Source organism: Lithobates pipiens, unplaced genomic scaffold (genome assembly GCF_037356315.1).
Source record: "Lithobates pipiens isolate NorthernLeopardFrog02 unplaced genomic scaffold, aLitPip1_a1.2 Scaffold_28, whole genome shotgun sequence".
NCBI classification, from domain to species: domain Eukaryota; kingdom Metazoa; phylum Chordata; class Amphibia; order Anura; family Ranidae; genus Lithobates; species Lithobates pipiens.
The window spans coordinates 3434652-3461187 of record NW_027507789.1 but is presented as its reverse complement, the minus strand read 5'-3'; the positions used below and the strand labels follow the sequence as shown (position 1 = coordinate 3461187).

Genomic DNA, 26536 nt, shown 5'->3' with positions numbered 1-26536 from the left:
AAACAAAACATAATCAGGAGTTCACAGTGGTGCAGAAAGGACAGAACCAAATAGTTGCCAATCTTAGGTGACATGTAAAGTGACCATTGGCAAGTTCTAATAAAAGACCATGCCTGTAGAAGTCAAGCTTTCTGGCAGCACATGTCTTCAAATGGCTCCATGGATGATGCAAGTCTTTAACCCTACCCAAGCAGGTCAAATACTTCCCCCCCCCCATGCAGGTCTCCCTGAATGGCTTGTATGTCATGTAGTGCTATACAGGCTGGTGGGCAGAACCCATGCCTTGTGGTTGGAAAAGCAGGAATTCACCCGTGCAGGATCTTGAATACCTGCAGCGGCCAGGGGGAGCAGTGAAGCAGTTGGGTTTCAAGTCTAGCTGATGGATTTCAGGGCTGGCTATCTTTTATAAGTGACCTGATGGTGATGGGGTGACTTTAGCCTGGATCATCGATTTGCTCCAGATCAAGAACTTTTAACGTTTGGATAGGGTTGGAATGTGTCAGGCATTTATTGCCATGCATCTTTGTTGAGATTTACCCTAGGTCAGTGATGGCGAACCTTGGCACCCCTGATGTTTTGGAACTACATTTCCCATGATGCTCATGCACTCTTCAGTGTAGTTGAGCATCATGGGAAATGTAGTTCTAAAACATCTGGAGTGCCAAGGTTCACCATCACTGCCCTAGTTTATGGTGTGTGACCAGGACATGAAGTGAGAGAAACCCCCCCCCCCCCCCCCCCCCCCCCCCAAGGAGACAGCCAGCAACAAGTCTGACAGAGATTCTTACACCTCCCCATTCTATCTAAAGCTGAAAATGGCTTCTGGGTTTCCATATTGAAGCAGTTGAAACTTTTAGTCGAAAATTAGGTCAACTAAAAAGATACGAGTGATCTACACAATAGTCACTTCAGGAGAACACCAGAAGTTACCGCGTGGTCACTAAACCTTTAGTTGACAATTTTAATGGACCCTTGGAAGACTCCAAGCACAGCATGAAGGGGCTCGGAGAAGGTGGTCATGAAGGTGTGCAGTAGTCTCATGGAGTTCCCCATCTCATAGAAGGAGAGCTGACCTGCTTCGTAATCCAGATAGATCAGAAATCTATGGCTGGAGGGCTTGTAAGGTAAACTGATATAGTGACCGTCGTGCAACATGTTATATCTATCCCGCCACCTCCGCAAACACCAGGAGTCTTTTTCTTGTCCAATATGCTTTTTCCTGTTGATGCTGGGGTAACACATTCCAACTCTCCAGCTATCCGATTGGCTGGTGTCCACCTGCCAGTAATGCCGCCAAGAGAAGCTGCTGCAACTTAGAACCCCACAGTGCCGAATTATCTCTGGAGTTTCGGAACAGCCCCAATTTAGCTCTATCTTGGAGGCAGTTTTAAAATTGTTGGAGATTAAAATACCTATGGCGGCTGTGTTGACATCCAGTAATATGTCTGCAGGTTTTCTTATCTGCATCTTTGCAAATGTCACTTTGTCTAATAGTTTATGTAAGGTGCTTGAGATCAAATCCTCTTGGAGGTCTGGAAATTCAGGGTCATTGGGCAGTGCCCCCTGGGGGTTGTACAAGTCTTTGTCTAGTTCCTGGTCTTGTAGGACAGTTAGTGGGTGGGCCAAGTCTCGCAGCTCCTTCAAGTGTCTCATCTTCCTGGAGAGCTCGCCCTCCATCGTTTCCAGCTTTTGGATTTGATCGGAGACCAACTGTGTAACTTTCGTTTCCCACTTCAAGACCTCGCTAAGGACCACCTTCTCCAGATACTCCACATGCTCCTTGATGCTGCCAATATTGGCGACGACTGTGGCCATTACCCCTTGCGCTTTTATCCTTCGTTCCTTAAGACTCTGAACTCTCATCTCAGCCTTTTTGTGCTCCAAAGTCACCTTCTCTAGCATAGGTCCCAGTTTCTTCTTGGAGGCTTCCTCCAGCAACTCCACCTGGTGTCCTCTGTGTTCACCATCCAACCTGCAGGATACACAGACGCACACGGAGTCCTTGATGCAATAATATTCTACGATCTTCCCATGGACAGGACATCTTCCCTTTGGCAGCTCAGCCATTGGTGGCAGTAAAGTGTGCTCCACCGTCTCGTTGTGTTTCCTCAGGTGATCGGCGCACATGGAGGTCTCACACTGCTGACACGACTTCACGGCCGGAGCAGAGAAGTCGCAGTAGGTACACAAGATGGCGTTCCTCTTCTTGCCCTGGGGAGTATGGAATCTCTCCGCTATTTTACTGAGGGCAATGTTCTTGCTGGGTGCCGGTCTTGTGGAAAATCGTTTCCTGCATTCCGGACAGGTATAAATTCCACTCACGTCCTGTTCTCCAAGTAAATGATGGATACAGACCAGGCAGAAACTGTGTCCACACATCAGAGTTGCAGGATCCCTATAAACCTCCAAACAGATGCAGCAGTGGAGGTCACCTTTTAAGTTACCAGATGCCATGCTGTAAAGAAACCAAAAATATAAAAAAAAAAAGTGAATGAAAGTCGATTTCTGCTAAAACCACAAATACAGAAAGCAATCTGACAAAGAATGACTCTTCAAGTTTTATTTGAGAGAGCTGAACCCCCTTCCCTTATATTTCTTGAACGCGATGGACTTGTGTCTTTCAACCAAACTATGCAACTTCCTGAGGTCCCAAAAAGGAACAACTTTTAGCACAAACTAAGGCAAAAAAGGACACATCTAGTTTATCAGATTATGAAGGACCAGACAGACAAAAATGATTGGTTAAACCAGTGGTCTTCAAACCGCAACCCTTTACCTGTCCTTGGGGCACCCATTCCTCCCACTGACCCCATGGGTGAGACACCCTTCCTCCCACCGACACCAGAGCATTTCCTTCTCCCACTAGCCATATAGTGCAGCCCTCCTAAAAGCAGGAAGGACAGTAAACTGGCCCTCAGTTTAAAAAGTTTGGAGACCCCCTGGGTTAAACCCATGTATGCTTTTCCCTTTAATCATTTTTCAAAAATCACACACAAAAGTTTAGTACAATATACAATTTATGGTAGTTAAGAGTAAATGTAGTTGGAGAGACATCTATATATTATACCAGAAAGGAGAAGGAGGGACAGAGGGATTAAATCTGCACCTCCAACTTCCCCTTCAGGTCTTGCACAGATCTACCGGCTCCTCTCCTGGATGGAAGTGGCTTCCTCCGATTTCTCTGCACACTGGAGCTTCTCACAATGTGCATTAGAAGTTGCATTATGTACAGCACCCTGCTGCCAGCCACAAGCCATGATCACCATGCATTGCATATAGAAACCTGGAGACTAAATGGAGATTACTAGGTCTAAAATATACATCTATATCTCTCATTCTTAGTTTTTACATACCTTATTTTTAGACCCAGTAATCTCCACGTTTCTATATGCAATGCTTGATGATCATGGCTTGTGGGTGGCAGCAGATTATAGATATATACTACCCTCCAGGCTGTCGTAATTGCCAGAAGGATAGCAATCTTAAGGGAAAGAAATCAGAGCCACCGGCTCAAAAAGGACCCCTTAATTAGGGCTTCCAGCACCAAGGACAGATCGCATGATGGAAATCCTTTTAAACGGGGTTACCCTTTCCCTGGCTCTCAGAAATATATATATTTTTTTTAATGAAGGGGAAGGAGGATCCAGGGAGAGCCTTCCATCCAAAAATATGGATAGGGCCCTGAGGGAATTGACTGCCAGGCCCTGGTCCACCTCCTCCTGGGGAGGTAGGTCAGGACCGTCTGGATCGTTTGGTGCGAGATCTCTCACTTGACAAGAGAAAACTGGCCAAATCTTTGCGTAAATCTGCCTGGTTTCCTGCTTAGTAAGAGGGTTTCACCTTTTCTGAACACACACCCCCCCCCCCTCTTCCTGAGGATTTCCCTGTCAAGCACCAGCTCATCAGGGAAAGGAACCCCGCATCAGGAAGCAAAACTGGTCCCTGGCAGAGAAGATCGCGTCTGGATGGAAGATTTAACAGAGAGGCGATCGACCACTTCTTTAGGGTGGAGAACCACTCCCTCCTTGACCACCGCGGTGCAATATCAGACAACAGTTTGCCCGATTCAGGTTCTGCAACACCCGGGGAATGAGTGCCAGGGGAGGAAATGTATATGCCAGGCCTGAACTCCCAGCTCTGGGCTACAGTGTTCACCCCCCGAGAGCCCTGCTCCCTGGCGAGAGAAAAGAGCCTCCATACCCCTTTTCTGAAGGCAAATAGGTTTATTATACGTCCCTATCAGCGAAAATACTTTGCTGTTTAGCTCCCACTTTCCCTGATGGATGGGCTGCCTGCTGAGGTCTTATATGGACCACTGAAGTTGGGGGGGGCGGGTTAGGAAATGCTCTTTTTTTTTCTGCCCCCACAGGATCTCCTGGGCCAACTTCATTAACTTCCAGGACCTGGTTCCCCACTGGAGATTTAAGTAGGATACCGTCACCACATCTGAAGATTTTAAATCCTCTCCCCCAGATCTGTTCCTCAAAAACCTTCCGACTGCCAGGAGCTCCCCAAAAGGAAGAGGCCCTGCTCTGACCTTGGTCCCAGGAACCCTGGGCACGGAGGTCGTCCAAGCGGCACGCGTCCCCAACTCCAAGCACTCCATCGGTTTTCACGCTAAATGGATTTGGGACACGACCTGTTCCAAGTCAGTCTGCCAAATATGATACCGCTTTGCCGATTACCTCCAGGAAAAAAAAAAAAAAAAAAAAAAAAAAAAAAAGACACCTCCTTGGTATTGGTCCCTCCCAATACATGGTCTAACAGTTTGCTGACCCATGCGTCCACATTCCTGGCAACACTGGTGGAAGCCAATGCAGGACCCATATCTACTGCATTGGTATCTCAGGTCCTATGTAGCAGGTTTCCGACCTAAGATCCATTTGATTGCGGATGTTACCGAAATCTTTCGAAGGAGAGATCCAAGTGCTTGGAGAAAAAGTCCAGCCTTGGTACCTTTCCCCTCTTCCTCCTCTCCAAAGGGACATCTGCGCTTCCATGTCTTGAGCCTTTGTACCTTTCTCGCAGGTTCCTTCCATTCTCTCAAATTTATGTCCTTGAGGAATTGGTGGATGGGAAGGGACTTTGCCTTTGGTCTGCACAGCCCCCTATGCATCCTATCCCGAGACCAGCATCAAAGGTTTTCCCGAATAGCCTCAGATGCATAGATTGGTCCAAGGAGACCCTCCATGTCCTCTGCTAAAGAGGTGCTATCCAGGCCTAGTTTCCTCGCTATCCCGATTGTCCTAGTCTGATATTCCCCCTCCTCCAGGGATCTCTGCCTCCTCCAAGTAACAAGGGGCAGGCGCTCTTTGGGACCCCCTGTGTTACCTGCTGAAGTTCGCTCCCCTACAGGAAGGGGCTTCCACCTGCCAACTGTAGACTTAAAATGACTGGAGAGTCGCCAGCAACTCTGATTGGAGTGCAAGCCAATCTTTCATGACCTGTGCAGCCTCCCTGCCTGCAAATTTATGGATGCATTTATGGACCCAGGGTTTACAAATCACTTTTTACTACAGGCAAGTCTATAATTAGGCTTACCTGTAGCTACACTGGACAGCTCCTAAACCTACGCGGTTTAGGAGATATCCCCTGTATTTGCACCTGCCGGTGTCATCTGTGCACTTAAGCAAACTGAAGAAATGGCACGTACGTGCTGTTGCTTCAGTTAGACTGTGCCGGCTCCGGCCAATTACATCGCCTGAGCTTTGATCTCAGGTAAGCAATTCATAATGAGCTAGGACACCCATTAGTAGCCCTACTGTGCCCCCACTGTGGTGTCCTGCGGTGGTGAGGAATAAGGCCACTCCTACCCTTAAACCCCCCCATGGTCTCAAGTGCTGTGGCCGAACCCGGCCCTCTTTCTCCATCCGGTAAGTTTTGTTGCATACTTGTGGGAAACCATCAAGAACTGGTGGGACCTTTTAAACTGTCGATTGCGTTTCTCCCCCCCCCCCCCCCCCATCAGGTGAAACCAGTCATCTCTCAGGTGTGCCATCCTTGAAGATGACTGGAGAAAAAGGAAGTAAAGACGTTTTTTTCTGGGCAATTCCATATACTATACACACCCATGCAAGTGTGTCACGATACATTCTAAAGTTCAGCTGATACGCACAAGGTTTGTAACTTATACACTAGTTAAATTTAGCCCACTTTCGTTTTGCTTTCCCCACCATGGCAGCTGCTGACCTGGGAGCTGAGCTGCTCTGCTCGATCTGCAGGGACATCTACACGGATCCAGTCACCCTGAACTGTGGCCATAACTATTGCCAGATATGCATTCAGAATCTACTGTTCACCCAGGACCGTTCCGGGGTTTATACTTGCCCAGAATGCAGGACTCAGTTTGCAATCCGCCCAAGGGTGGAGAAGAAGAACACGAACCTCTGCAACATCACCGAGCAGTACCGCGCAAGACTACAAATAGAAGAGGAGATGGGAAAGTGCCCCCTTCACCACCAGCTCCTGGAATATTACTGCTTTGAGGACGTGGCCCGGATCTGTGCTGCCTGTTGTGCGAGCGCCCAACACAGGGGACATCAACTGAGGCCCTTGAGTGAGGCGGCTGAAGAGATACGTCAGGATTCCAGGAACCTCCTTGAACAGTTGGTCTCAGAAGATAAGATAGACAGTAAAATCCAAGGTTTGCAAGAACACATGCAGGAAATAAAGGAAAAGTCTGCTACTATAAAGAAAAGCGTCACCATTTTGTTCCAGGACATCGAGAGCCGGTTGACTGCTCTTCGGAGAAGAGTCCTAAAGGAGATCTCCAATCAGGAACAGCAAGCATCACTCTTGACCTCCGGTATGATCGAGCAGCTGAAGGTAATGAAAGATGATCTCCATTGTAAAATAATCTGCGTTGAGGACCTGTCCAATATGACTGATGATCTAACAGTCCTTCGGACTGAGCTTCCTGATCTTTCCTGCCCGAACATAGAGGACTTCCACAATCCAGCTATAGACGAGGACCTCATCACAAAGACTTTAAACACGGGTCTAGCCGATATATCGATTGTTGGATAGCAACAGGGTCTGGTGTCATTTCTGGAGTGTGTGTTTATGGGTAACCCTTTTAGTATTATCCAGAGTTTGAATTGCATCTGTCATAAATCCGTTTCCTATTCTCAAAGATCACCCAGGCTAATCCATGGTTTTAAAAGGGTTTCTTTCTGATTGACTCAACCAAGCATTTGCTTTCCTGGGGGTGGCTGGAATTTTGTTTTATAGCTCTTGGCTCTGGACCGTCTATTGCTACAACGCAAACTTGAAAGGGGCCCCATGGCTGACAGTATGATTGATGATGGTGGGTGACAAAGATCAACGGGCACCCAAAGATTGACATGGCCAATGCCAAAGTACAGCAGGACAGACAGTACTGTTGAGAAGGTCTGCCCCATAAATACTGTGATTCGTCAAAAAAGTCTAGATGGGATGGCAATGGTGTATGATAAGAGTATAAAAAGACTGAGCAAGGACGAGAAATTGCCCCTTTCCCTTTGGGTCATGGCTTGGTCCTAAGCCTCACGGCTCTAGCCTTCTCTTCAACATCTGAGTATAGCTGGAAGAAACAGGCCTTGTGATAAGTATCTATGATGTTCTTGTATTATATGTTCTGATCATTGGTCTGTGTTTGTAATATATATCCTTCCTCTAGTATTTCATGTTAGCTTTCTTATTTCCTTGGGGAATAAAGACTATTACTTATAAACTGTGTGTTTGGTTTCATAGCCAACCTTGTATTATTGTGATATCAACAGTAATATGTGGTCAGAGTTTTAATAGACCAACTATAGGGATTAGACGAATATACAGATAATATTTATTGTATCATAGTTACTTCAGCGATTGACACAAGTGTTAACTAAAAAGGAATCCTTGTGCCGAAAGTGTTAAATATGACCCTAAAGTGCAAACACAGCCAATAATAATAATAATAATAATAATTTCTAGTGAGCGAACACTTACAGTACAAGGACATATTGCGCATTTCCAGAACTGCCATCTGCACTTTCCCGCAGTCACCCAGTGACCCTTCGAGTAGAGGGAAGCCCCAGACTGGAGGGCTGTGCCAAACAATTGCCATTTTTTATTACTAAAAGCGGAACACAAGGTATTTTTTATTTTTTTTTCATAGTTACATTGTTCAGCTTGGACCACGCTAAGTATTTATGTGCCATAACTGTATGACCCCTTTGGAAACTGGAAGTCATGGGGCAGGGAAGTCTCAATCACCACCTCATCCAAAACGGTGAAGGTTTTTGCATACATTGGAGTAAAAATGCAAAGAGTTCTCCATGTTGGGTGAGCATCCTGTTGTGTTCACCATACACCAGGCTAGACGCTGGGCAGGGGACCTAGAAGACAATGGCGATAACTGCGGTAGTGGTGACACCAGCAATTCTTCCACAAGTATGGCTCATATAGTACTTACATTGGTTCAAGACGGACCAATGTAACAATAGAAAATAAAAAAAATAAAAAATTCATACCTGGAATTCCGCTTTAGGCTTGGTTTTCACCCATTGTTACATCATGTCTCTGCTGCCTCCCCACAGGCCCACAATAAAGGAGTCATGTCCTCATGATGGGATGTCACTTCTCCCCCCCCCCCCATTAGTTACTACTTTATGGATAATTCTATAGGGGAAATGCAACCATCACCTGGCTTTGGAACATCCATGATAGGTGGGCGTGCAAGAGGGCGTTGGTACCATTTGTTTATCGGGTTATGCAAGCCCTTGTACACACGATCGGAGATTCCGACGGAATGTGTCCTATCGGACAGTTTTGTCGGATATTCCGACTGTTTGTGGTCTCCATCGGACTGTTTCCGTCGGAATATCCGACGGACCAACTTTTCCAACTTGCCAGTAAAATGCTCCGAACGGACAAAGTGCTACGCATGCTCAGATTAAATTTCTAGACCAAAGCTATTGGCTACTAGCCTGAACATAGTCCCGTCATAATGTCATCACGTTATGTACAATCGGATTTTTCGACAACTTAGTCCGACCGTGTATATGCAACATCACTTCTGGACCTCTTCTGCAATTAATCCGTCTGAATTACTCCGACGGATTTGGTTGTCGGAATCTCCGATCGTGTGTACAAGGGCTTAGAGTAGGAGTTCGGGCAGGAAGTAGAGAAAACAGGAGTGGCTTATTCTACAAAGATGTAGTGCTTTTAGTAATTGGCCTTCTGTTAATCCCCATGCGGGGAATACCAAATGCCCCCCAAAAAAAAAAAAAAAAAAAAAAAAAAGGCTTGAGGTGAGAAAGTGTAGATGGCTGCCACCATTGACGAGATCCTGTATACCCTGAAATGGTCTACCTTAGCATTGTGAAAGTAAAGCTCTGAAAAACTTATTGGATTTCCCTCTTCTTGCCCATCCTTTGAACTCAGGTGGGAAGATTGTGAAGCCATTGTTGGGCAGGGTGATGCACATGTGCTGGTGAGTGTATGCTACTCAGCGTCCTCTGGTGGCGGGGACTCGCACCAACGTGAAACAAGGACAAGAGACCCGTTTGTATTACCCAAGAATGTTTATGGCCATGTTCTAATGGCCCTGCCTACAGAGAGTCCATCCCGAGACATCTCACCAATGGAGCCGTCAGATACAAGGCTGCCATGTTCTCCGCCATGCCAATAACTATACAAAAGTTAAAACAAAACCGGTATGAGCGATAGCCTATAACACTGGAGATCAACTCCTGTCCTCAGGGCCCACTAACAGGCCAGGTTTGCAAGAGAACTGAAATTTGTCACAGGGGATATAATTTGCTTCTCGTGATTGCAGTATTCTAGTCTACATCTCCCCCAAAGGTAATACATAAAACCTGGCCTGTTAGTGGGCCCTGAGGACAGGGTTGATGACCACTGTCCTATAAACACCATCATCCCGGAAAAAATAAAAAATAAAGTATAATTGTAAATAATATTATATATATATATATATATATATATATATATATATATATATATATATATATATATATATATATATATATATATATATACACATACATACACACACATACACATATACATATACACACACACACACCAAGATATTTAAAACAGGGTTACACACCCCGGAGTAAATAGATTTACTAGAAAAGGGTCAGCAAGCCCCCAAGGCTCAGTCCATGCCTCATCGATGCGGGGGTTCCCACATCGCATGTCTGTTGGCAGTTCACACTGCTGGGAGTGTCAATTGAAAGTTGACGCCCCCAAAATCAGTTCACAAATCGCAGTGCAAACTGCAAAATTCAGTCAGGAATCAAATTGCATGGGTGTGTGAGCACCCATGCGAGCCGATTCTGCTGCAAACCAAAAAATAAAAATAATATTATCCATTCTTGTTTCTATAATAAAATATCCCAAATTATAAAAACTATTTTTTTTGTACCAAAAATATCGCAAAAAGCATATATTGATTGGTTTGCGCAAACATTATAGCGTCTACAAAAATAGGAGATTTAGGTTGTTTTTTTGTTTTTTTTTAACTAGTAATGGCGGTGATCTGCAATTTTTAGCGGGACTGCGACATTGCAGCGGACAGATCGGACACTTTTGACATATTTTGGGACCAGTAACATTTATACAGCGATCAGAGCTAAAAAAAAAAAAAAAATATCCACTGATTACTGTGTATATGTCCCTGGCAGGGAAGGGGTTAACACTTGACCCATCCCTCTTCCTTCTCTCTATAGAAATGCACCTGACAAATAAGGTCTCTTGGCTTGGTTGGATCTGCATTCCGATGTCATGGGGAAAAAAAATAAAAAAATCCACTTTGCAGTGCAAAGTGCATTTGCCTTTAGTAAATAAACACCAGGTGTTTGTATACGAGACTCATGGGAGCCTATAACGTTTATCCTGAGAAGGTACAGACTCCGTCTGGACATCTATGGAGCGCTCCATTGTCTTTTTTTTTTCACATTTTTTATTTAATATAAGAAGACCAGTATACAGGGAACAGAACAAAAAACAGCATAGATGACAGTACAGCTGTAGGAAAAACAAATGGCAGCATATCTATACCAATGCAGAAAGAACGCTCAGCATTAAAACTATACCATTAGGTGGGTCTAAAGTGCAAGGCTTATGTAGACACATATGATTCCCACGGCCGACACCACACCGGCCTATCTAGGTGCGGGGAGCAGCAACGTGTCTGTTCCTGTAAACGTGGTCCTCCCCTTTTTTCCATTGTCTTTTGCCCCTGTTGCTTGCACTTCCATGCTAACAGACTCAAGCTCCTTATGATATCCCAGCTCCAAAACGCTGCACAAAAGCCTCCATGTCGCTACGGGTCGGCGGTGCACCGAGGTATTCCCTCAAGTCACCTTCCCCTGAGCCTGGAACAAGCCTTGCTTCTAAACTCCCAACCACATTTCCAGATTCAACGGCAAAAGAGGAAGGGGGCAAAGAGGAAGGGGGGCAAAGAGGAAGGGGGGCAAAGAGGAAGGGGGGCAAAGAGGAAGGGGGGCAAAGAGGAAGGGGGGCAAAGAGGAAGGGGGGCAAAGAGGAAGGGGGGCAAAGAGGAAGGGGGGCAAAGAGGAAGGGGGGCAAAGAGGAAGGGGGGCAAAGAGGAAGGGGGGCAAAGAGGAAGGGGGGCAAAGAGGAAGGGGGGCAAAGAGGAAGGGGGGCAAAGAGGAAGGGGGGCAGATTAGCTGATTAGACGTAGACAGAGACCTAGCTGCTGTTAGTGGCCGGCTGCATGTATACGGGACATTTTTACAACCAGATAGTAACCCACGTTAAAAATAAAATAAAATTCTCTTCTTCAAAATAGCCAAAAATGAAAAACACCTGTAAATGAAATGTGGATAAATGCGAGTTACATTGGAATGCCTCCAATCTTCGGCATCTGAACTCATTTTTTGCTTTCCAAAAAAAGGCCTCTAAAAACGCAACTGCCTAAAAACGACATTAAAATGAACCCGTGTGCATGTACACATAACATTGGATGAGTTCAGCCAACTGCCTCTGAACATCCGATTACCAGCAGCCGTAATTATATATATATCTCACTGTATGCATGCTGCATTATATATATTACTCATCTTTATTATAATTGATTATTACACCTCCCTTATTTTATATGATTAATATTACATTTATCCTGATTGATATGATTTATCACACCCATCATTCATTGTTACGCTCCCTGGTATTGATCACTCTCTCCACATTCACACACGGGCCAAACTGTCCGGGCCTAGTGATAGGATATGGCAGGGGGCGCTGAGTAATTGCAGCAAGAATTAAGCTGTGGGAATAAACAGAATAGACATAAAAAGAAGGAATTCCTATAGTGAGTGTGATGATTGTCCTGACAAAGTTGGGGGAAGTTCATACAGAGAGGTGTCAGGTCGGGGCTCAGAGAGCGCCTGAGTCACAGGATGAAGCAAGGTCACTTGAAGGAGCAGGAGTGCTGGGGACAACGAAAACACCAGGGACATTAGAGACACTGAAAACACTGGGGCCACTGGAGACATTAGGGACTTTGGAGACACTGAACACACTGGGGGGGGGGGGGGGTCACTAGAGACATAGACACTGAAGTCACTGCATACACTAGAGACATTGGAACCAGTGGAGACAATGGGCACACTGGGGACCAGAGACACTGAGGTCCAGGCATGTACTGGCCATTGGGACTACCGGGAGTTTCCCAGTGGGCCGATGGCTCAGTGGGCCACTGATGCAAGAGGGCTGGTGATGGGACACTCAAAATGTAAGTGGGCCGGTCTGGATGAAGTCCAGGGCAAAATTTCTGTCCCAGTCCAGCCCTGCTGAGGTCACTGTCGTTTTAAGTGCAAAGTGACCAGGCAGGGCATCTGCACCCAGCCACTACACTTTGTATTGTGGGTATGAACTACTTGGGTCTAAGACAGCAGTGGCGGAACTACCGCCATAGCGGCACATGCAGCCGCTATGGGGCCCGCAGCTGACAGGGGCCCGTGGGAAGGATGAGGAATGCATACTGTGGAGGGGGGCATCACCTCCCGCATGTTCCCCCAGCCAGCGGAAGCGAGGAGAGGAAGAGGCAAGCTGTCTGTACGAGCAGAGAGCTGTAATAGCTTTCATTTGAATGTCCTGTGTTCCCGGGGCTCACCGTCACATAGCCCCACCTCTTGGCCCGGCGTCTTTGATAGACAGAACACCGGTCCAATGCGGGACATGTGACATCATCAAAGGCTGCAGGCCAAGAGGTGGGGCTATGTGACGGTGAGCCCCGGGAACACAGGACATTCAAATGAAAGCTATTACAGCTCTCTGCTCGTACAGACAGCTTGCCTCTTCCTCTCCTCGCTTCCCCTGGCTGGGGGACCGTGCGGACGGTGCTCGCCCCCCCCCCCCCACTCTGAGTCAGCCCCACACTTGCCCGCAGCCATTTGAGGGCTCCATACTGGACTGCACTCCACATCCTCCCCGGTAGTTCTGCCACTGGCTCGCCTCTTCCTCTGCACAGGTGAGGCTGCAATTGTGACTGCACATTCATTCAGCATTTCTCTAGTTGTTCTAATTCTAACATTAGTCATTGGTTACATAAAGGAAAATTACAAATGCTGATCTTTTAATTCGTGTTATATGGTAATTTTTTGAATTTGAATTGGCAAAGGAAACTAATGTTTGAAAAAAAATTTATGTCTAAAGAACATGTAATGTACAGTGCATTTTTGCATGTAGGAATTATCTTTACTACATATTTCTGATATCTAAGCGATCTAAGCGATTATTGATTGGTTTGCGCAAAAGTTATAGCGTTTACAAAATAGGGATAGTTTTATAGCATTTTTTTAAATTTTTTATTATTTATTTTTTTACTAGTAATGGCGGCGATCTGCGATTTTTATTGTGACTGCGACATTGTCGGGGACCCATCGGACATTTTTGGGACCATTGTCATTTATACAGTAATCACTGCTATATAAATGCAGTGATTCCTGTGTAAATGACACTGGCAGTAAAAAGGGTTAACCAGTGGGTGGCAGTGTAGGGGTTAAGTGTTCCTAGGGGTGTGTTACTAACTGTGGGGGGGTTGGGCTTTCATTTAGTGTACACTGATCTCTGCTCCAATCACATGGAGCAGAGATCAGCGTCACTAGTTGCTAGGCAGAATGGGAAAATGTTGTTTATACAGCATTTCCTCCATTCGGCCGCTCCGTGAGACGATCGCGGGGATGCCCGCGGCGATCGAGTCCGCGGGTCCCGCGACCGGACTCACGGGGGTCCCGACCAGCGCGGTCAGCACGTCCCGAGTAAAGTCATTCAGGAGGGATCCAGGCCAGGTGTCGGTGAGTGGAAATCACAGTGGAAAGCTCTGGAAGAGACATGCCAGGAGTTGGATGTAGAGCCAGAGCCCCCCCACTGTGAGGCAGCCCCACACTTGCCAGCAGCCATTTGAGGGCTCCAGTATGCATTCCTCATCCTCCCCGGTAGTTCCGCCACTGGCTCGCCTCTCCCTCTGCACAGGTGAGGCTGCATTGTGCTCGGGTCACGCTGCATTGGGCACAGGTGAGGCTGTATTGGGCATGGGTCACGATGCATTGGGCATAGGGGAGGCTGCATTGGGCACAGGTGAGGCTGTATTGGGCACAGGCAGGCCACGCTGCATTGGGCACAGGTGAGACCACATTGGGCACAGGGGAGGGTGCTTTGGGCACAGGCCACACTGCATTGGGCATAGGTAAGGCTGTATTGGGCACAAGTGGGCACAGGTGAGGCAGTATTGGGCATGGGCAGGCCACGCTGCATTGGGAACAGGCAGGCCACATTGGGTACAGGTGAGGATTATTGAAGCGCTAACACCAGCTGTTTGGAGTATCTTTATCTGTTGATTGTTAAACGTTCTGGAATATGTATATTGCTATTGTGGTGTAGGATCTGGGCCTGTTGTCCCTCCATCCCTTTGCTTCCTTCCTTCTTTCCTCCATCTCAGACTCGAACCACACCCCCTTTGAGCCACGCATTTTAAACCACGCCCACTATTTAATTTAAGCCCCGCCATTTTTTTGTGGGGGGGGGGGCTGTTTGAGGGGGGGGCCCCATACAACATTTTGCTATGGGGCCCTGTGATTTCTAGTTACGCCCCTGTAAGACAGGCTTCTTTCCCGAAACCCATCAACGCCATTGTTTTATTGTCACTAATGTACCAATAAACTACAAGCATTTCAGTGTTGCCGGCACTTTCTACTGTTTATACTTTGTACCGGTACCTGGCTCTCAGCCGGGAAGGTTGTGGGATGAAGTGTCAGGCATGGTAATGTAAATTACTTGGCTGGGAGACGGATTCACACCAATGAGCAGCACAGTGGCCAAGTGGTTCTGCATAGCAGCTCTTGGGGTCATTGGTTTGAATCCCAACCATGGCACTACCTGCCTGCGCGGGTTTCCTCCGGGAACTCCAGTTTTCTCCCACGCTCCAAAGACATGATGGCAGGTTAATTGGCTCCTAGTGTCAACAGGTTGTTTCTTTGCACTTATCAAAATTCTCTTGATAATTACCACCAAAATAGCAGGGAGCAAAAACGAGAGAAGGGTTTTAAAGAAACTACTTGTCGGTGAAGTCGTATTTGAGTTATTGCAAAATACAACCCATAGAAGAAGAGCCAAAACTTCAGCTGCCACGTAATATGCATCAGGCTTGTAACCAATACTTGCGGTTAAATTTAGCCTATTCACTTTCATTTTGCTTTTCCGCCGTGGCGGTTGCTGACCTAGGAGCTGATAAAATATAAAAATCTAGGTGGTTACCCCACGATATGAGGAGAGGATTACTCGCTGACTCACCGGTTAGGTGCGGCCTATGCCTAAGCAGAAGTCAATTTAAAGGAAAAAAAAAAAAAAAGGAACAGCCGTCGAGTACAAACTGTAGAAGTGGGCAAAGATGACCATGCAGCTTAAAATTTAAAAACAAATTGTAATGAGAAAAAATAAAATTTCTAAATAAAAAAAAAATAAATAAAAACCCCATGGGGCGCTACTCCATTCATTGACCTGGCCATACAATCCCCCCCTAAAGTCTGAAGGGCAGTAAACTACACCAATTGTGACCGAAATCCTGAGATGAACGGATGTCTTGTAGCCCTTTCATCATCTGTAGACAAGTTAGGCTGCCCATACATTATACAACTTTACCAAAACCTTATAATAATAATAGGAGGTCAAACTAAAACCCTTTCCGTTTGTATGCAGTCAGGCCGGCCCTCGCACTGCAAAGTTTAAGGTAAACCTATAGGGAATCCTGTGCATGTGACCTGCGCATGCAGGTGAGCATCCCTCCAGTAGACAGAGCTCCAGGCAGTCTGTGGGGGGGGGTTCACACTTTAACCATGTGCATGGATTGCAGGTAAAAAAGGTTGCTTGAGAGAAGGGGGGGGGGGGGCTTATGCACCAGACCCCAGTACAGCGAATAGAAAAACAGGGGGGGGGGGGGAAGAGATATATTGTATATAAAATTGTTGGATTCAGGACACTGCAAAATACGTCTTGCAATAGACAAATGTTTGAGGAAGTGGGTTAAATTACTATATGTTGGGATTATAGATCTGTAATCCCAACATATAGTAATTTAACCCACTTCCTCAAACATTTGTCTATTGCAAGACGTATTTTGCAGTGTCCTGAATCGCGCTATATATATATATATATATATATATTTATTTTTTTATTAAAAAGAAAAAAGGAAATTCATCAAAAAAAAAGACAAGAAATGTTTGTGGTGTGAACGATCCCCGAGGCCATATTTTCACCAATTCTGCCCCCCCCCCCCCCCCAAGACATTTTCTACTCTTAGGCCACAATCTTACCTGGGGAAAAGTGTGTGTGGTGCAAGTCTGAAGCCGGGTTCCTACTATTGCGAATTAGATGATCGTTTCTCCGCATCCAATTTGCATAGCAGGCGATTGTGACTGGCTCTCTATGGAGCCGGGTCACACATCTCTGCAGTGGCTCCGGTGTGAATTGCAGATGTCTCCTGGGGGCATCTTTTGGTCTGTTCCAGGTCCAAATTCAGCCCAAAATTTGGGCTGAAAAAATAAAAATAAAAAAATTAGACCTGAAACTGAATGGGGAGGCAGCGGACCCCCTGCTGGGAGCCGGCCGGAGGCATGCTGCAGTGTGAACCCGGCCTCAAGGACGGTCAACTGGCCCTTTGTTGGGAAAGTTTGGAGATCTCTGGACAAGAGCCAGGTAACTAGCATTTTCCAACAGAAGCCAGATTTCAGAAGGAACCTTCATTAAACCCCCACACACCCTCACAAACACTACAAAAACAAATAAAAATACACTCCACAAACCATCGAAAACGGTTCTCCTGTAACGCCTTCGCCATTTGGAGAGGACGGGGAATTTACAGAAGGCCCCAGCTTCCACCACGGAAGCCACAATTCTGCCATTTTCACAGGAGAGGACGGGGGATGATCAATACATAACCGAATCATCCGACTGAACCGGCGTTACCGGTAAAATAATTCAACCCAGACACACCGCAGGGCGGAGACAACCAGCTCAGCGAGTGTTACAATTTACCTTCAGGCCCCTTTCACACTACCGCGACTTTGCGGCTGTGATTTTGATGCGATTTCAGGGTCAGGGACTTGAGGTCTATGAACCTGAATGAGCATTAAAGCCGGACCAAAGCAGCGCAGGGACTTGAAGTCGCACAGATATGAACGGCACTCATTGGAAATCATGGAGTACGACTTGTCACGCGACTTTGCAGTCCCAAGTCGCACGAGTGTGAAAGGGGCCTCAGGAGCCATTGAGAAACACGATCGTTCACAGCCAATAAATCAGGAACTACTTCAGGTGCGGAGAAGCCCTCCTTCCTGTACACTCGCTCCAGGTTCCTGGCTCTTCAGCGGAGATCAGTTAGAGTTGCCACCTCATCCCTTTAGACCCGAACACATATGAATTACACATGTTCTGAGGCTAATTTCATGCAGATAAGGCACCGAGTTTAATTATCACCTTAATCAGCCACAGAAACTGTGCAATTAATATGTGTTCGGTTTTAAAGGGATGAGGTGGCAACTCTAGGATCAGTATGGCGGCCAGATAATTGCTATTTTGTTACAATACAGATTTATTTAATAGATCAGTGGCCCATTCTCTAGAAGAAACACTATTACACCCCCCCCCCCCCCCAATATAAATAAATAAAAAAAAAAAACCCAAACCAAATAAAAAAAAAAAAAAAAAACCCCACACAGCCAGATTTATAAGGGGGCAACTACATTTAATTAAATGCATCATGGGAAGTAATATTTTGCCAGCCATCTGTAGAATGTTTCTCTGGACTGATGTATTGTATCTTTTTTTACCCCCCCAAAACCACACGCATGACATTGTGTCTCATATATACATTTTTATATTACACACTTTTTTTTTTTTTATATAACAAAAAAAAAAAAAAATGATGTGTGTGTAATATAAAAATGTATATATGAGACACGTCATGCGTGTGGTTTTGGGGGGGTAAAAAAAAGATACAATATATCAGTCCAGAGAAACATTCTACAGATGGCTGGCAAATTATTACTTCCCATGATGCATTTAATTAAATGTAGTTGCCCCCTTATAAATCTGGCTGTGTGGGGGTTTTTTTTTTTTTTGTTTTTTTTTTATTTGGTTTGGGGTTTTTTTTTTTTTTTTAATTTTTTTTTTATATATATATATATATAACAAAAAAAAAGAAAAAAAAAAGAAAGGGAGAAGGGGTGACTTTAGTTTAGTAGGACTTTTGACATTTCCACACAGGGATTCCGGTTGATAAATGCGGTTATACTGAACACCTTGTTGGGATATTTTTACACTTTTGTAGATAAAATTGCAGTGAAATGGACTATTTGTTGGAATTATGAAGTCAGTATTCTCTCTCATTATCTGTTGTAACAATCCTCCACATTAAAAAAAAAATAAATAAAAAAAAAGTCCTACTAGCAGCATCTTTGGAGCGGTTGGCTATACATTTGGTAAATCTATAAAAAAAAAAAAAAAAAAAAAAAAAAAAAAAAAAAAAAAAAAAAAAAAAAAAAAAAAAAAAAAAAAAAAAAAAAAAAACACACACACACACACACACACACACACACACACACACACACACACACACAATAAAAAATAAAACACAACCACACACAAATTATATATATATATATATATATATATATATATATATATATATATATATATATATATATATATATATATATATATATATATATAAATAAAATGCATGACCAGCCTTATCCTGGATACACACTATACATTTTTTTATTATTCGCCCCCCTTTCAGGAATTACCAAAACCATATAATATGAGGTCAAACCTTAGGAGTTTAAATTTTTCATGCAATCAGGCCGGTCCTCACACTACATGGTAGTGACAAATCTAAAGGAAATCAGACAACACAAGTTGTACAGTGTGTATGGGGGGGATCTTAGAGAACCAAAACAAAAACGGAAGCCATTGGCAATCCCTTCCTTACCTGTATGATGTCTTCTCTCCCAGCCACAACCTCCATTGCAGAGGAGGCCACTACAGCTGACCACCATTATAATCAAGGAGGCTGGGGGGGGGGGGGGAGATCCAATCAGGCCCAATCTGTGGCCAATCAGGAAGTTTATCACATCTCTACATACTGCCGGAGGGCGGTATGGTAGGGAGTTGTTGCATTTTTTCAACAAATTTGGTTTTGCAAAATTGAAAACACGAAAGGACGTCCAGATAACCCAACAGCCGACCGGTATGGTAGCAATATTCATCAGTTCAGCCGTTTTGCAATTGTTTGGAAAATTGTTGAAAACATTTTTTTTTTTTAATTGTCACATTTATAGACCGTATAATGAGAAGTTTTCACCTGTGGCGGGGGAATAAAAACAGGTGGTTGAGTAACGTTTTTACAACCCCCCCCCCCTTAACCACTTGCCCTCCAGAAGATTTATCCCCCTTCATGACCAGGCCATTTTTTTTTGCTTTTTGGCACTCTGTCATTTTAACTGACAATAGCGCAGTTGTGCGATGCTGTACACGAAATTAAATTTATATCATTTTTGTCACACAATTTGCGTTTTCTTTTGGCGGTATTTGATCACCGCTGAGGGTTTTTATTTTTTAGTGCTATAAACAAAAAAAAACAAAAATACCGAAAACGTTGAAAACGAAAATCCAAATTTTTTTTACTTTCTGCTATAAAAAACATCCAATAAAAAGTAAAAAAAAAAATCTAATTTCTTCTTCAATTTCGGCCAATCTGTATTCTCCTACATATTTTTGGCAAAATAAAAATCCCAGTAAGTGGATATTGATTGGTTTGCGCAAAAGGTATCGCTGTGGATCGGGCGCGCGCCCGCAGTGTCTCGTGCACTAAACGATGTACAGGTACGTAGTTTTGCGCAATACGGCCACCTTGTCGCAGTGTGTATGCGGTGGGTGGTCCTTAAGTGGTTAATTGATTTGCGTGAAAGTTATAGGGGGTTACACATTCGCCCCTTCCTGCCCAGGATCATTTTGAGCTTTCAGCGCTGTCACACTTTGAATGACAATTACTCAGTCATACAACACTGTACTCAAACTACATTTTTATCATTTTCTTCCCACAAATAGAGATTTCTTTTGGTGGTATTTGATCACCTCTGTGGTTTTTATTGTTTGCTAAACAAAAGACATTTTTGAAAAAAAACAAATGTTTTTCTTCGTTTCTGTTATAAAATTTTGTTTTCTCCTTCACTGACGGGCACTGATAAGTTGGCACTGAGAGGCACTGATGAGGAGGCACTGGTATGTAGAATTGATGGGCACTGATGGGCAGCACTGATGGGCACCGATAGGTGGCACTGATATGCAGCACTGATGGGCACCGATAAGTGGCACTAATATGCAGCAGTGATGGGCACCGATAGGTGGCACTGATATGCAGCACTGATGGGCACTGACCGGTGGCACTGGATGACACTGACATGTGGCATTCATGGAAACTAATAGATGGCTTCTTATCATGATCGGAGATGTGGTGTGTCAGACCACGGGCACACGGGTGTGCGCCGGTATGTTATCCTACTGGACATCATATGACGCCCAGTCAGGATAACAGAACCACTTCCCGGCCGTCATTCTGTTATAGGCCGGGCGGGAAGTGGTTCAACAAGTTGAAGTCAGAAGCTGATTGGCTACCATGGGCGGTTGCCTTTTGCACTCCCCAGTTTTAGTAAATAAACCTCTAACTGACACTTTGTGGGAACTGCCACTGACATCACCAGTGTCACTAATAAAGTGATAATAATATACACTGTTGCTGTACTAATGACACTGGCTGGGAAGGGGTTAACATCTTGGGGTAATTAAGGGGTTAACTGTGTGCTTAACAAGTATTAATGTGTGTAATATGTGCTGCTTTTCACTACAGATCTTCGCAGGGAAAAGAAACAAAGCGACCATTCCAGGGCTGGACTGGGACAAAAATTTGGCCCTAGACTTCATCGAGACCGGCCCACTTTAATTTTGCAAACACGCACAAAAACAGTATATAAACTGTACGCAATTGCGCAAAAAAAGTCCCTAGAGAGCCCCTCCTTACATCAGAGTCCCCAGAGAGCCTCCGCCTTACATCAGAGTCCCCAGAGAGCCTCCGCCTTACATCAGAGTCCCCAGAGAGCCTCCGCCTTACATCAGGGTCCCCAGAGAGCCTCCGCCTTACATCAGGGTCCCCAGAGAGCCTCCGCCTTACATCAGGGTCCCCAGAGAGCCTCCGCCTTACATCAGGGTCCCCAGAGAGCCTCTGTCTTACATCAGGGTCCCCAGAGAGCCTCCGCCTTACATCAGGGTCCCCAGAGAGCGTCCGCCTTACATCAGGGTCCCCAGAGAGCCTCTGCCTTACATCAGGGTCCCCAGAGAGCCTCTGCCTTACATCAGGGTCCCTAGAGAGCCTCCGCCTTACATCAGGGTCCCCAGAGAGCCTCTGTCTTATATCAGGGTCCCCAGAGAGCCCCTCCTTACATCAGGTTCCCCAGAGAGCCTCCGCCTTACATCAGGGTCCCCAGAGAGCCCCTCCTTACATCAGAGTTCCCAGAGAGCCTCCGCCTTACATCAGAGTCCCCAGAGAGCCTCCGCCTTACATCAGAGTCCCCAGAGAGCCTCCGCCTTACATCAGAGTCCCCAGAGAGCCTCCGCCTTACATCAGAGTCCCCAGAGAGCCTCCGCCTTACATCAGAGTTCCCAGAGAGCCTCCGCCTTACATCAGAGTTCCCAGAGAGCCTCCGCCTTACATCAGAGTCCCCAGAGAGCCTCCGCCTTACATCAGAGTCCCCAGAGAGCCTCCGCCTTACATCAGGGTCCCCAGAGAGCCTCCGCCTTACATCAGGGTCCCCAGAGAGCCTCCGCCTTACATCAGGGTCCCCAGAGAGCCTCCGCCTTACATCAGGGTCCCCAGAGAGCCTCCGCCTTACATCGGGGTCCCCAGAGAGCCTCCGCCTTACATCGGGGTCCCCAGAGAGCCTCCGCCTTACATCAGGGTCCCCAGAGAGCCTCCGCCTTACATCAGGGTCCCCAGAGAGCCTCCGCCTTACATCAGGGTCCCCAGAGAGCCTCCGCCTTACATCAGGGTCCCCAGAGAGCCTCCGCCTTACATCAGGGTCCCCAGAGAGCCTCCGCCTTACATCAGGGTCCCCAGAGAGCCTCCGCCTTACATCAGGGTCCCCAGAGAGCCTCCGCCTTACATCAGGGTCCCCAGAGAGCCTCCGCCTTACATCAGGGTCCCCAGAGAGCCTCCGCCTTACATCAGGGTCCCCAGAGAGCCTCCGCCTTACATCAGGGTCCCCAGAGAGCCTCCGCCTTACATCAGGGTCCCCAGAGAGCCTCCCCCTTACATCAGAGTCCCCAGAGAGCCCCCCCTTACATCAGAGTCACCAGAGAGCCTCCCCCTTACATCAGAGTCACCAGAGAGAGGGCAGGCAGTGAGAGCTGCCTGCCCACCCTCCAGCTCTCTCATGTTGCCCGCCACATGGCTGCAGAGAGCCCATGGCCCGGCAGTGGGCCGGGACCCTGTGGTTGGGGACTCCTGGTCTGACTCAGGGCTATGGGCCCCAGATTCGGGGCTATAGCCCCAAAAGTCCCCCCTAGCAATGGCACTGACCCGGCCCACTGAGCCATCGGCCCAGTCCCGGCGGCCAGTACATGCCTGGACCATTCCCTCTGTACAGAGCCCTGTGTTGTTTGTCAACACAGAACTTTGGGCTGTGGTTTAGCACAGCAGATCATCGGGTCCTTGAATCATTAATCGGGATCTGCTGACAAACTCCTGCTGTGTCAAATCACAGGGGGGGGGGGGTTAGGGGGGTGGGGGCACATGCCCACAACCCGTAAAACTGCTTCCAATGTACGAGTACGTTATTGTACCTGTACAAGCTGCCCCGCCGCAGCAAATGTACTGCGTCAGGTCCGGGAGCGGTTAAGCATTATTAAAACCTCTGCTCCCGACCAAATGCGTTTTTTTGCCATTCGTTTGACAATCTCTTGCCTACTTGCCTAGAAAATGGCCATGTTGAACATAAATGAAAAAAGCCGTGTAGTAGTCAGGGGGCAACCCAGAGAGATCCAATGTTAGATCTAATGTTAGATTGTTAGATCCACGGTTAGATCCACTGTTAGATCCACTGTTGGATCCATTGTTGGATCCATTGTTGGATTCAATGTTGGATTCAATGTTGGATTCAATGTTGGATTCAATGTTAGATCCATTGTTAGATCCATTGTTAGATCCACTGTTAGATCCACTGTTAGCCCTTGTACACACGGTCGGAGATTCCGACGGAATGTGTCCGATCGGACCAGTTTGTCGGATAATCCGACTGTGTGTGGTCTGCATCGGACTGTTTCCGTCGGAATATCCGTCGGACCCAATTTTCCAACTTGTTGGAAATATTTTCCGACAAACTGGGCCGATCGGACATACTCCGATCATGTGTACAGAATTTTGATCGGACCAAGTGCCACGCATGCTCAGATCAAATTCCTACACCAAAGCTATTGGCTACTAGCCTGAATGTAGTCCCATCGTAATGAAATAACGTCATCATGTTCTGAAAGATCGGATTTTTCAACAACTTTGTCCGACCGTGTGTATGCAACAGTTTCGGACAAGATCCGACGGATTTGGTTGTCGAAATATCCGACCGTGTGCTTAGATCCATTGTTAGATCCATTGTTAGATCCACTGTTAGATCCATTGTTAGATCCATTGTTATGTCCTATGTTATGTCCTATGTTAGATCCAATGTTAGGTCCTATGTTATGTCCTATGTTAGATCCAATGTTAGGTCCTATGTTATGTCCTATGTTATGTCCTATGTTATGTCCTATGTTATGTCCTATGTTATGTCCTATGTTATGTCCAATGTTAGATCCAATGTTAGATCCAATGTTAGATCCTATGTTAGATCCTATGTTAGATCCTATGTTAGGTCCTATGTTAGGTCCTATGTTAGGTCCTATGTTAGGTCCTATGTTATGTCCTATGTTAGGTCCTATGTTAGGTCCTATGTTAGGTCCTATGTTAGGTCCTATGTTAGATCCAATGTTAGATCCAATGTTAGGTCCTATGTTAGGTCCTATGTTATGTCCTATGTTATGTCCTATGTTATGTCCTATGTTATGTCCTATGTTATGTCCAATGTTAGATCCAATGTTAGATCCTATGTTAGATCCTATGTTAGATCCTATGTTAGATCCTATGTTATGTCCTATGTTAGATCCAATGTTATGTCCTATGTTAGATCCAATGTTAGATCCTATGTTAGATCCTATGTTAGGTCCTATGTTAGGTCCTATGTTATGTCCTATGTTAGATCCAATGTTATGTCCTATGTTAGATCCAATGTTATGTCCTATGTTAGATCCAATGTTAGATCCTATGTTAGATCCTATGTTAGATCCTATGTTAGGTCCTATGTTAGGTCCTATGTTATGTCCTATGTTAGATCCAATGTTATGTCCTATGTTATGTCCTATGTTAGATCCAATGTTAGGTCCTATGTTAGATCCAATGTTATGTCCTATGTTAGATCCAATGTTAGATCCTATGTTAGATCCTATGTTAGGTCCTATGTTAGGTCCTATGTTATGTCCTATGTTAGATCCAATGTTATGTCCTATGTTAGATCCAATGTTATGTCCTATGTTAGATCCAATGTTAGATCCTATGTTAGATCCTATGTTAGATCCTATGTTAGATCCTATGTTAGATCCTATGTTAGGTCCTATGTTAGGTCCTATGTTAGGTCCTATGTTATGTCCTATGTTAGATCCAATGTTATGTCCTATGTTATGTCCTATGTTAGATCCAATGTTAGGTCCTATGTTAGATCCTATGTTAGATCCTATGTTAGATCCTATGTTATGTCCTATGTTAGATCCAATGTTATGTCCTATGTTAGATCCTATGTTAGATCCTATGTTAGATCCTATGTTAGGTCCTATGTTAGGTCCTATGTTATGTCCTATGTTAGATCCAATGTTATGTCCTATGTTAGATCCAATGTTATGTCCTATGTTAGATCCAATGTTAGATCCTATGTTAGATCCTATGTTAGATCCTATGTTAGATCCTATGTTAGGTCCTATGTTAGGTCCTATGTTATGTCCTATGTTAGATCCAATGTTATGTCCTATGTTATGTCCTATGTTAGATCCAATGTTATGTCCTATGTTAGATCCAATGTTATGTCCTATGTTAGATCCAATGTTAGATCCTATGTTAGATCCTATGTTAGGTCCTATGTTAGGTCCTATGTTAGGTCCTATGTTATGTCCTATGTTAGATCCAATGTTATGTCCTATGTTAGATCCAATGTTATGTCCTATGTTAGATCCAATGTTAGATCCTATGTTAGATCCTATGTTAGATCCTATGTTAGATCCTATGTTAGATCCTATGTTAGGTCCTATGTTAGGTCCTATGTTATGTCCTATGTTAGATCCAATGTTATGTCCTATGTTATGTCCTATGTTAGATCCAATGTTAGGTCCTATGTTAGGTCCTATGTTATGTCCTATGTTATGTCCTATGTTATGTCCTATGTTATGTCCAATGTTAGATCCAATGTTAGATCCAATGTTAGATCCTATGTTAGATCCTATGTTAGATCCTATGTTAGGTCCTATGTTAGGTCCTATGTTAGATCCAATGTTAGATCCAATGTTAGGTCCTATGTTAGGTCCTATGTTAGGTCCTATGTTAGGTCCTATGTTAGGTCCTATGTTAGGTCCTATGTTAGGTCCTATGTTATGTCCTATGTTATGTCCTATGTTATGTCCAATGTTAGATCCAATGTTAGATCCAATGTTAGATCCTATGTTAGATCCTATGTTAGATCCTATGTTAGGTCCTATGTTAGGTCCTATGTTAGATCCAATGTTAGATCCAATGTTAGGTCCTATGTTAGGTCCTATGTTAGGTCCTATGTTAGGTCCTATGTTAGGTCCTATGTTAGGTCCTATGTTAGGTCCTATGTTATGTCCTATGTTATGT

General features: G+C 45.2%; 2 protein-coding genes across 2 annotated transcripts; one reads left to right on the top strand and one right to left on the bottom strand.

The window, feature by feature from the left end:
- Positions 1-740: 740 nt before the first annotated feature.
- On the bottom strand, positions 741-19518 carry LOC143935013 (E3 ubiquitin/ISG15 ligase TRIM25-like). The gene is made up of 2 exons (XM_077458576.1): positions 19502-19518; positions 741-2455 (listed from the first exon to the last, which is right to left on the bottom strand). The coding sequence occupies exon 2, from the start codon at positions 2452-2454 to the stop codon at positions 949-951; it is 1506 nt and encodes a 501-aa protein (XP_077314702.1). The 5' UTR covers position 2455; positions 19502-19518; the 3' UTR covers positions 741-948.
- Positions 6169-7711, top strand: LOC143935012 (E3 ubiquitin-protein ligase TRIM17-like). Its single transcript, XM_077458575.1, has one exon. The coding sequence runs from the start codon at positions 6175-6177 to the stop codon at positions 7024-7026; it is 852 nt and encodes a 283-aa protein (XP_077314701.1). The 5' UTR covers positions 6169-6174; the 3' UTR covers positions 7027-7711.
- Positions 19519-26536: the final 7018 nt, after the last annotated feature.

Excerpts from the sequence above, each read along its gene's own strand:
- LOC143935013 (XM_077458576.1), bottom strand. The coding sequence starts at position 2,454 with ATGGCATCTGGTAACTTAAAAGGTGACCTCCACTGCTGCATCTGTTTG.
- LOC143935012 (XM_077458575.1), top strand. The coding sequence starts at position 6,175 with ATGGCAGCTGCTGACCTGGGAGCTGAGCTGCTCTGCTCGATCTGCAGG.